Source organism: Micromesistius poutassou (genome assembly GCF_964030765.1).
Source record: "Micromesistius poutassou genome assembly, chromosome: 17".
Classification (NCBI taxonomy): Eukaryota; Metazoa; Chordata; class Actinopteri; order Gadiformes; family Gadidae; genus Micromesistius; species Micromesistius poutassou.
In genome coordinates, this window is record NC_140287.1 from 15,323,315 (window position 1) to 15,334,715 (window position 11,401).

Here is an 11,401-nt window from a genome sequence, read left to right on the forward strand (position 1 = left end):
TTGATTCTCTCAGCTGAAGGGTCTGGTTTCTCACCTGTAGTGTCTCTGATTGATTTCTCACCTGTAGTGTCTCTGATTGATTCCTCACCTGTAGTGCCGGGTGTCTCTGATGGCCCTCTCTAATTGATACCTCACCTGTAGAGTCTCTAATTGATTCCTCACCTGTAGTGTCTCTAATTGGTTCCTCACCTGTAGTGTCTATAATTGGTTCCTCACCTGTTGTGTCTCTAATTGGTTCCTCACCTGTAGTGTCTATAATTGGTTCCTCACCTGTTGTGTCTCTAATTGGTTCCTCACCTGTAGTGTCTATAATTGGTTCCTCACCTATAGTGTCTCTAATTGGTTCCTCACCTGTAGTGTCGGGTGTCTCTGATGGCCCTCTCGCTGCCCAGCCGGTTGCTCTCCTGCAGGTTGAAGGCGTGTTCTCGGTAGGGGTCCTCGCCCGGTTTCATCTGCTTCCCCGCCAGGTACGCCTTCTCGTCAAAGCCCCCCATCAGCTCCACCTGCTGCTCCGCCCGCGGGGGGTGGGTCACCTGGTGGAGGGGGGGAGGGAGGGGGGGGGGGCATTTTATACATTGCCCCTCTTTATGTCTTACTCTCCTCATCTCTTTGGTTTTGCTTACAAATGCACATAGCAATGCTCACACACAGAGGCACACACACACACAGACACACAGACACACACACACACTCTCACACAGCCAAGAAAGAAGTTTCAGCAAAACAGCAAAGCGTTCCAAAATAGCTCATCTGAGGACAGCAGTTTGATCACCATCATTGAAGAATCATGAACATCATGAAGGACGGCACTGAAGAACGACCAAACACAAAGCCTTTGAGTTTGTTTGACTTTGTGAAAAAAGACAAACCACTGAATCATTGTCTCGTGGTATTTTACAGGGGGGTCACGACGTCTCTTCTTATAAAAGAACGTATTCATTCCAATAAAGACGGAGAGGTAATTATTGATGTTTTGCCAATTGAGTTAACGAAAAGGCCAGGTTCATAATTCGTTCAGCCGAGACCTGAACCTGAACTTGTTTTTACCTCCCTGAAAAAAATAAAATAAATAGATTAAGATAACAGTTTGTTACGGGGTCATATTTCTTCATAGTGTATTTTGTACTCTTTTTTAATATTGCATGCATGATTAATTTGATTATATATTTCATTTTAAAAGCCCCTTCTTTTAAATCACCTTTTTTAGACATATATTCTCAAAATGCTGTTATTCTAAAATGTTTCCATGATTGCATAACTAAAGTTAATTGAAACATCTCGATAAGCTGTGCTGTGAAAGCAGCATGTGTACCCTCCGTTACTCGGTTACAGTGGACCGCGGTGACCGGCCCACGCTGATCTGCAACATCTGGCCCTCCATGACTTCACATGAGGAGCTAAATCGTGTTTGGCCATGCTAAGCCGAGCCAAGTCACAATGTGCTGTGCTAAGCTACAACGGTCACTTAGCCAAGCAATGCTTTACTTTGTTAAACTACGCCATGCTATGTTCATATGATGCTCGTTGACATTTTATTATTGTGACTAATGTATCAATGTAAATTCTAAAATGGCAAAGAAAACTGATGTGTCTTGATTTACACACTTTAAGTAGTCCTTCTTAAAACCACAGTGATTACTGTGGTTTCCAGAAAAAAAAAACATGTACATCTGTCTGTCGGCCTGTCTGTCTGCTTGCCTACCTGTCTGTCTATGAGGATTAATAAATACAGGGATATCAAAGAAAAAAAAGGAAAGAGAGAAAACGAGACCCCAGCGCAAACATTTCTGTTAATCCGGAACCATCCAGTAAATCTCTATGGGAACGTTAGCTAGCTAATAACCAGTGTGTTGTGGTTTAGCTGCAGGGGATTAGCCTACTTTCACAGGGAAGACGGATGTTTGTGGAAGGTATGGTTGTGTAAACTTCATGAACTAAATCTCACCGTACACATGAGATGTGTACGGTGAGATGTCTCGACAAACACTCAACGGTTCCTGAAGCAACCTGGGCCCACAGAGTTGTCAATATTTAATGATCAATAAAATAGCGATATATTGATTATTTATAGCAATAATAATCAATATATATTCTTGATTGATTTGCACTGTCCTTTTTTGCGCCAGGATTTCCTTTTGGGGGTAATTAAGTGTTTACCTGTATGGTCTCCCCTCCACTGTTCTTCAAAAACTGCAATATGTTCAAAACTCCGCTGCCCGACTGCTCACCCACACCCCCTCCAGAGAACACATCACGCCCATCCTCCGTCAACTTCACTGGCTTCCCGTAAAAACAACGCATACATTTCAAGATCCTCCTCACCACCTACAAAGCCCTAAACAACCTTGCCCCTTCATACCTGACAGATTTCCTCCATCGCCCCATTCACCCCCCCACCGAACACGCTCCACTGACGCCAACGCCCTCACCCCGATCACCAGGACCAAATACCGCACCATAGGGGACAGAGCCTTTGCCATTGCCGCCCCTACCCTCTGGAACTCCATCTCCCTGGCCATCCGTAACTCTGATTCACTGCCGTCTTTCAAAAGTCATCTCAAAACCCATCTCTTCAACATCTCTTACAACACCTGACGAATCATTTTCCACCCTCTCTCTTTCTTATTTTCCTATCTACTCTCTCTGTATTGTTGTTTTTGAGTATCTGTGTCTGTATGCATGCATGTACTGTATGTATTGTCCATTTGTATCCTTTTTGTTTTGTGTTTTTGTAAAGCGTCTTTTGGTACCTAGAAAAGCGCTATATAAAACCTATGTATTATTGTTATTATTATTATCTCCAATGATGTATGTTAAAGGGGCCCTATTTTACCACCAGGTGTGATGAGGCTGATCATCAAGTCGCTAAACATTCTATCCAATGGTGACATCACAACTGGGGTTGATCCAACTATGTTGTCTGCAAGTCTCTACTAACTGGGAATTTACACCGCAGGCGAGAGAGAGACGTGAGCGTAACATAGGCGTATCAATTCCAGTCTGAACTCTTTTAAAAAGAGAATCAAGACCTGGTTGCTAGAGAGGGTAGCTGAATAGAGCAGGGGGCCAGCTACTGTCTTTTTTAATTTTTTTTGTCCACATCGAGTTGAAGAAGAAAATGAGGTTGTTAATTACGATAATCTACAATGTATATTTTTTATTTAAGAAAGACTACTACTACTACTACTACTAGATGTATATTTTTATTTAAGAGAGAAAAATTTGGTTTTATTTAATTTTTTACTGATTGTAATACACTCTGTGAGTGTCTGAGATACTGAGATACTGTGAGTGTCTTGTCGTGACTTGTCTTGTCCTGTCCTGATGTTTTACGTGAGGACCACAATGGAAATAAGTCATGGACTTTATTGTGTTTGTATCCTCAATTGTGTCTTGTTGATGTCTTTTAATGTGTGTAAGACATTCTGATACAATTAAATAAATCAAATCAAATCAAATCAAACCGCCGTCGTTTATTTCGCTATAGTTTCAAGATTCATCAGATAACATCATAACCGAGACGCTTCAGAAACGCTTGAAAATAGAAGTGAAGCGTAAAGTTAAGCTTTGGTCGGCCGTGAGACGGGCGTAGAACGCTGCCGGTGTGAATCAGTGCACTAGTTTGAATGAATTCTATCTCTAGCCGAAGTCGGACGTCTGACGGCCGACTAAAAAACACGTCTAAAACGGCTCTGGTGTATATTGGCCTTTATCGTCATTTCAGTTCCACACTATCGTGGCTTCAACCTGTCAAATGTCAGCTAGTTTTGGTCACAACTGCCAAACGACAGTTGCTTAGCAACCCCAGGAGTATCCACCTGCAAGTATGTGACTGGTGGGTGACAGCACTTTTTTCTCTCCCCCTCCCTCCCCCTCCCTCACCCCAGAGGTGTATGCTTACTAGTTGACAGGGAAGTGTGTCCCTTGCCAGGCAGAGACAGCGCCCTGATCCTCGTGGCAGTTTCCAGCGACATGGTTAACAGGTTAACAACAGGTAACAGGTTATTCATGTACACCAGATGTACAGTACCCCTGGGTTCATTAATAGTACACGGTTGAAATGCTACGGCTGTGTACTGCGTACTTCGTACTGTCTACTGTGTCCCGTGTACCGGCCGGGTACTGGGTACTTTGTATTGGTTACTGTGTACTGTGTACCGGGTACCGGGTACTATGTACCGTGTACCGGGTACTGTGTACTGTGAACTGTGCTCCAGGAGACAAGCAGTTGGCCGTAACAGTTGCTGTCAACATGGCGCCCAACCCCCTTCCAGCTAATTGGCTAGCAAGCCCTGTTGGACGCTAAGTAGCGCGCTACGCTAGCTCCCGAGGCTGTCAGGCAGATGTTGCCCTGCGTGGAGTCATGGAAACGCAAGGGAAGACAGCGCACAGGACGGCAGATGTGAACGACAGGTGGACGAGCTGACAACGCCTGACAACAGTCAGCACACAGAGAGCCGGCCGACAGAGGCAGGCTGGAGAAGCGGTCAGTCAACCAGGCCGCGAGGATGGAAGGGGGAGAGGAGGGCATGGAGGGAGGGAGGGAGGGAGGGAAGAAAGAAGGAGAGAGAGAAAGAGGTGGAGGGAAGGAAAAGAAGATGGAGGAAATAAAACCAGAGAGATAGAAAGAAAAACTGAGAGAATTAAGGAACAAAATATGGAGGGAAAGAAACACAGAAAGAGAGAGACAGAAAGAGAGAGAGACACAGGAAGAGAGAGAGACACAGAAAGAGAGAGAGACACTGAAAGAGAGACACTGAAAGACAGACACAGGAAGAGAAGCAGAAGAAGCATCATGGTAGACCAGCCGCCCGGGTCCGACTCTGAGTGGAGGTCTACACACTTAAGGCCCGGTCCTGACCCACCGCGGAACATCTGCTGGGCTACAGGTGACAGACACGCACCCGCCCGTCACCCCCACACCCTCCCTTCATGCACCGCGCCTCTCCGTGTCTATAAACAACACACATGACCCACATCCCGAGGAGCCGCGTGGCCTGTGAGGACTCGGCGGCGTGCATTTGTTAGTGAAATCCCGCCAAGCCGGAAGCTCTGTCACACCTGTTTCCCAGACGCCTCGTCCCTCTCTTGTCTCGCGGGGCAAGCTGCCCCCCTCCCCGGGGTTGCCCCGCGAGACGGCTGTTATTACCGGCCTGTAATGACGCGCTTTCAAGGACCTTCTGTCTCGAAGACGACGACGTCTGTCCGCGTGTTTGATAACGGTCTACGGTTCAACGCGCGCGTTCTGGTTCTGTTCCTTTGAGCTGAGTGCGTGCTAAAGGTTCCGGCGCTCGAGACGAGGGACCGCGGGTTGATCAAAGGAAACCCAGCGGCGTCCGCGCGCCGCGCTGGACTTACGCAAAGCCTCTTAACGTCGGGATCTCGTGCTCCGGGAGAGGGACGTAATAAATAAATAAATAAATAAATGTTTTTTTCCCAAGTGACATGTTTTTGCCGCTGCCGACGACGGCCCAGAAAAAAAAAAAAAAACGTATCCCATGGCAGCTGCTTTTAGATCACATCCCCCTCGCGCCCTCATAACACACATCAACATGCAACACACACTCCCCTGCAGACCGCCACTGTCAACGAAGACACGCACGCACACACACACACACACACACACACACACACACACACACACACACACACACACACACACACACACACACACACACACACACACACACACACACACACACACACACACACACACACACTTCAGCACGCGCTCCGTAACCGGCCGTCACTCACGATCAGCGGGATGGTCCGGTCCTCACGGTGGATCTCCAGCCGGCCGGAGGACCCCTTCTGCCCGTGGACCCGCGCTCCCGCGGCGCGGGGCTGCGACGCGGAGGACGGGGAGGTCTGCGGCTTGTTGTCCTGCCACAGATAATAAAACGTTCCCAGGATCCACGCGACGGTCAGAATCGCGATGGCGTTGGCCCGTATCCGGCGCATCCTGAGCCCATATGGCGGGCTCCGGCCACGAGCCCGACGGGTTCAGGTTCGCCTGCCGAGGACACAAAGCTGGGAGAGGGGAGGGGGGGTGTTGAGCTGCGGCCGGTGCCTTGCTGGTGATGAACCGCAGCACCGCCAGCCGCTCCACGAACAGCCTGCTGCTGCTGCTGCTGCTGCTGCTGCCGCTGCTGGGGATCTGCGCACTGCGCCGCGCGGCCCTAGCGCCGGCCGGTCCGCCTCCCCCCCACCCCCCGCCGTGCACGAGCAGCGCTGTTGCGCCTCAGGGAATCGGACCGCTGCAGCCGAACCCTGATCTTTGCCGCGCGGCACGAATAAACGGGCGGGTTCGTCGAGCTACAACAGGAGCGGTTGTGTTCCGCAGACTGGGTAAGCGGTGGAGGTGAATAAAACATGAGCTATATTCTGAGCCGCCCGTTTCCATAGCCTGGAAGAGCCGGGATCCACGTCCTTCTGGACTCGTTCCAGACCGAGGGAGCTCACCTCACGGTGAGGCCTTCTAAATAGTTAAACAGTTCAAAGTCTACAAAAGAAAATCAGGAGCAAACATGAGAGGATCAGAGAGCGCGTGGAGGCCACGAGCGCAGAGCGCAGAACGCAGCTGGACCCCCAAAGGGCCCCCAACTCAGTCCACGTCATACTCGTGATTCATTTAATTCACGCTATTTCATTTTATTTCCAGCTCCATAAAGAAAAGCGCTCGTGCTGTAGTATGAGCTCATCGTGTTCGCCCTGCTTCGTTTCACACAGCTGGCCCCCGGTGATGTCAGCACACACACCGGATTAAAAAACGGCCGAAAAAAAAACGAAAAAAAAAAAAAGCACGGTTGCCGATGTTTGCTTCTTGCTGTGAAACGTAACGGCTACGCTAATGGGAACCAGCCGGACAACAAAAACAAAAGACCCCGATGCCTTTAAAGCCGCGGAATCCCAAATCCGTCCACATCAGGCCAGCTCTGTGTTTTGAAGTCTTGATTGGTTTTGATTACAGCGCCTGATTAAAGCTGTCATACAGAGACGCGCAAGTGTGCGTGTAAATCGTTTTTTTTTTTTAAAGAAAAAAAAATAATAACACACAAGGGTTGTCTTTTCTTGTTTAAAATAAATTAAACATGAAAAGTGCTAGGATTTGAAAAGTGCTTGATTTGTTTTCAATAAATGAAACAAGAAAAGACGAATCTATCTCTCTCCTCTCAATGTGTCTTTTCTTGTTGTAATCTTTTCTTGTAACGGATCTTGTTGAACATGTTCTGGCCCCTGAGGACCCGTTCTATTCTCACAGCCGCCAAGAGCACAAAGCGGTCCCACATTACAGACCCGTGTGTTGGGGGAGGGATGGGGGTGGTGGTGGTGGAGGAGGTGGGGCTGGGTGGTGGTGGTGGTGGAGGTGGAGGAGGTGGGAGGGCTGATGGAGGTGGTGGTGTTGGAGGAGGTGGTGGTGGTGGAGGTGTTGGGTTGTGGTGGTGGTGTTGGGTGGTGGTGGAGGTGTTGGGTGGTGGTGGTGGTGGAGGTGTTGGGTTGTGGTGGTGGTGTTGGGTGGTGGTGGAGGTGTTGGGTGGTGGTGGTGGTGGAGGTGTTGGGTGGTGGTGGTGTTGGGTGGTGGTGGAGGTGTTGGGTGGTGGTGGTGGTGGAGGTGTTGGGTGGTGGTGGTGTTGGGTGGTGGTGGAGGTGTTGGGTGGTGGTGGTGGTGGAGGTGTTGGGTGGTGGTGGTGTTGGGTGGTGGTGGAGGTGTTGGGTGGTGGTGGTGGTGGAGGTGTTGGGTGGTGGTGGAGGTGTTGGGTGGTGGTGGTGGTGGAGGTGTTGGGTGGTGGTGGTGGTGTTGGGTGGTGGTGGAGGTGTTGGGTGGTGGTGGTGTTGGGTGGTGGTGGTGTCGGATGGGGGTGGTGTTGGATGGGGGTGGTGGGGGTGGTGGATGGGAGCAGAGCCTCTAGGGGCCCTGATGGAAGTGGACAGGGGGCTAGGGGGTCCTGGGGGACCGGAGTTGTTGAGGGGTGATAGGGCACCGCAGGGGGCAGCGGTGATGGGAAAGAGTCAGGACACACGCACGCACGCACGCACGCACGCACGCACGCACGCACGCACGCACACACGCACACACGCACACACACACACACACACACACACACACACTCCTTGCACTCTGTCTCTCTCACACACACACACACACACACACAAAACTCTTTTGCCTACTCTCACACACAAACACACTCTTTCTCTCTCTTCCACACACACATCCTCTCACTGTCCTTCTGTCCTTCACCCCCACCGCCCCCCCCCCCCCCCCCCCTCCACCCCCTCCCCCTCCGGGTATTAGGGACCAGATTCCCGGGTCCGGAGAGGAAACCAGTTCTAGCTAGCACATCTGGAGACTGGGGACACTTTTGTATACTGGGCCTCAGGCCAGTGCGTGTCTTTGGGGTTCTGCCGGGATTATCTACTATCTCGTGTTTGTATCTTATTTTACTTTTAGTGCTTTGGCAACGCAACTATTATGTTCTACATGCCAATAAAACTGTGAGAGAGAGAGAGAGAGAGAGAGAGAGAGAGAGAGAGAGAGAGAGAGAGAGAGAGAGAGAGAGAGAGAGAGAGTTATCAGTGTACTAGTGCATTAGGAATGCTCCTTAGAGGACAGCTGGTCCAGCTGATGAGTTTTGGTCCTTGGTCAGTTCAACAGCCATCGATTACAACACACACACACACACACACACACACACACACATAAAAAAGGAGACAGAGAGACAGAGACAGAGAGATGGAGAGACTGATAAATACAAGCCACTCTTTTCTTTCATATCAACACGGCTCCTAGACCTAGCCATAGATGCTAACCTCTACACTTTGCTATTAGCACAGCTGGACTTACATTTGTGTGTTACATTCAGCGCATAATGCTCAATATAACCCAGGCTAACAATGTACTTCTCATGTGAGTACCAAAGGATCTACACCTTAAGTGTTACTGGATGTGTTAAGAGGGACAGAGAGAATCCAGGGCAATCAATAATAATATACACACACACCTGACACACACACAGATGGCTAGACAGCCCACATAGGCATGCTAACACACAATGTTAATTCACACCGCGCCTCTCACACCACACACACACTTACACAATCACACACTCCAATGACACAGCACTGGACTCATATGCCTCCTAAGACACACGGATGTAGCAATTACTGTCAGACACACACACAGCACACATTTTCTCACACAAACGCACACACACAGATGACACAACTCCACTCACATGCAATCGCACACACACACACACACACACCCGTCATCGGGATTAATTCTCCAGACCAGTATACACAGAGATAAAAACGTCTCTTAACAGAAACAACACACAAACACACACACACACACTCGTGGAATTCCACTGTGATGATAAAGGAGGCGTTAACCAATGGGAAGGAAGGGCTGTGTGTGTGTGTGTGTGTGTGTGTGTGTGTGTGTGTGTGTGTGTGTGTGTGTGTGTGTGTGTGTGTGTCTGTCTGTGTGTGCACAAGCCAGGGCCTGTGAGCACATAGGAGGGGCATGAGTTTGTGTGTCCTGCGCAAACACAACACAAACGGCCAGGGACGAGAGAGGAGGAAGAAGACAATATCCTAGTTCATATCCTAGTGTGTGTGTGTGCACGCGTGTGTGTGTCCAAACAACCCAGGGTGTAGAGTTTTGTCTTTTTCAAATATTTGTGGTTTCTCTTGTTACACTGCTGCATAAAATGTGTTGTTATTCTTAAGGAAGTGAACTCACCACCGTGCCGGGCTGTGATTGGTCGACTCAGGTGCTCTCCAAACCTGAGTTCAGTTCATTTGACTAATTAGGCTGTGGGAAACGTCGTTAAACCAAAGCCTGTTTCTCAGCGACATAACATGAACATCGAGGCCAGAAAAGAAAAGAAAAGGAGGATTCTAGTTTCTCACATCCGGATGCCTGGAGGATTACTCTGCGTGACGCAGCGACGGGACTCACGAACACGTCCTGTCCTGGGGGGCCCCCCAGCAGAGGCCATGGGGCCCCCACGGCAGCGGTACGAGGGGACGGCAGCGACGCTGAAGACACCAGCATTCAAGATCAACAAGATCAACAAGAGGCGGCACAGCGAGATCCACCTCCGTGCTTCTCAGCGTATATTTATAATATACTATCCTAATGTATAAAAAATATATACATATATTTTATTTAATATAAATATAGTACAGAAATCGATATCTTTCTATAGCTATGTGTCAACTTATATCTATCTCTACAACTGTATGCATGCTATTTCACCTTCTTACAGAGGGCCTATTCACCAGCTGTCTCTGCTCAACAAAGTCAGCTGTGTGTGTGTGTGTGTGTGTGTGTGTGTGTGTGTGTGTGTGTGTGTGTGTGTGTGTGTGTGTGTGTGTGTGTGTGTGTGTGTGTGTGTGTGTGTGTGCGTGCGTGCGTGCGTGTGTGTGTCTCATTGAGGTATAGCCAGACTTTGAACAGCCGCCGTAGCTGAGACCTAGAGAAGGTTGCCGGTTCACTGCCCTCCTCCCTCCCGGCATGAAGTACAGGCTCGACGCCCATGAGGCTGGCGGTTAACTCTGAGAACCGAGAACATTTCCGAGCACAGCGGGTTTGGAACCGCCGGTGAACGAGAGGCGGTATGAGGGTTAAATGCTGTGTTCCAGAAGCCTCGGACACCAGCCTTTCCGAGTTTCACTTGTGACGTCATTTCTTGTCTCGTAGCACTTATAGCGTTCCCGTTGGTCTTTGTGATCGTGTCATGTCATTAGCTAGTCGTTGTTATTGTTATTAGCTACATAATAACAATAACACCTCTTAACGCCTCTTAATAACAATAACGCCTCTTTAGCAAAACCAGCTCGAAAATGGACAACACAACTTTACATTGTATTGCACTCACAGCAAAGACACATACATTGGTGACCGGAATAAGGTAGCAATGTAATCAAGTGTGTAAGAGCATTTTAAATCTACATTAAAATGACCGACGTGGTAGAAATACCAAAAAAAAAATCTCTTCATGGGCGCAGCCATTTTTGTTGAGAGCGTCATCACCGAGCTCGGTCTACTCTCAGAATTCCGAGGGGGCTCGACCAAAAAGGGGGCGTACCTCCGAGAAATGCCGCAAGAGAGCTGGGAAATTTCCCTCTTCCACCTCGGAAGGCTGGTGTCCGAGGCTTCTGGAACACACCAAAAGTAAATGCGGAGGGGGACCATCAAACCAACCGGAAGCACACAGCGACTTCACCTGCGCCGCCCTGTCCCGCCCCACCCCCCCCCCCCCCCCGCGTCTTTTTTTTGAAGCTGGCGGCTGTAGAGACGCGAGGCGGGCTCAGACTGGTTGCTGAGAGTGACCCAGCATCTCTAGGGCTTCTGGGTAAACTCCTGGTTTCACCGCGTACACGTGATCTTTCCATT

General features: G+C 49.3%; 1 protein-coding gene across 1 annotated transcript in view; it reads right to left on the bottom strand.

The window, feature by feature from the left end:
• Nucleotides 1-6,218, bottom strand: part of galnt16 (UDP-N-acetyl-alpha-D-galactosamine:polypeptide N-acetylgalactosaminyltransferase 16) — a 30,034-nt gene extending 23,816 nt beyond the window's left edge. The window contains exons 1-2 of the mRNA XM_084482642.1: nt 5,755-6,218; nt 352-533 (exon numbers count right to left, since the gene is read on the bottom strand). Of these exons, the coding sequence (XP_084338768.1) occupies nt 352-533; nt 5,755-5,961 (389 nt within the window). The 5' untranslated portion in view covers nt 5,962-6,218. The remainder of the gene's footprint in view (nt 1-351; nt 534-5,754) is intronic.
• Between the last annotated feature and the right edge of the window lie 5,183 nt (nt 6,219-11,401).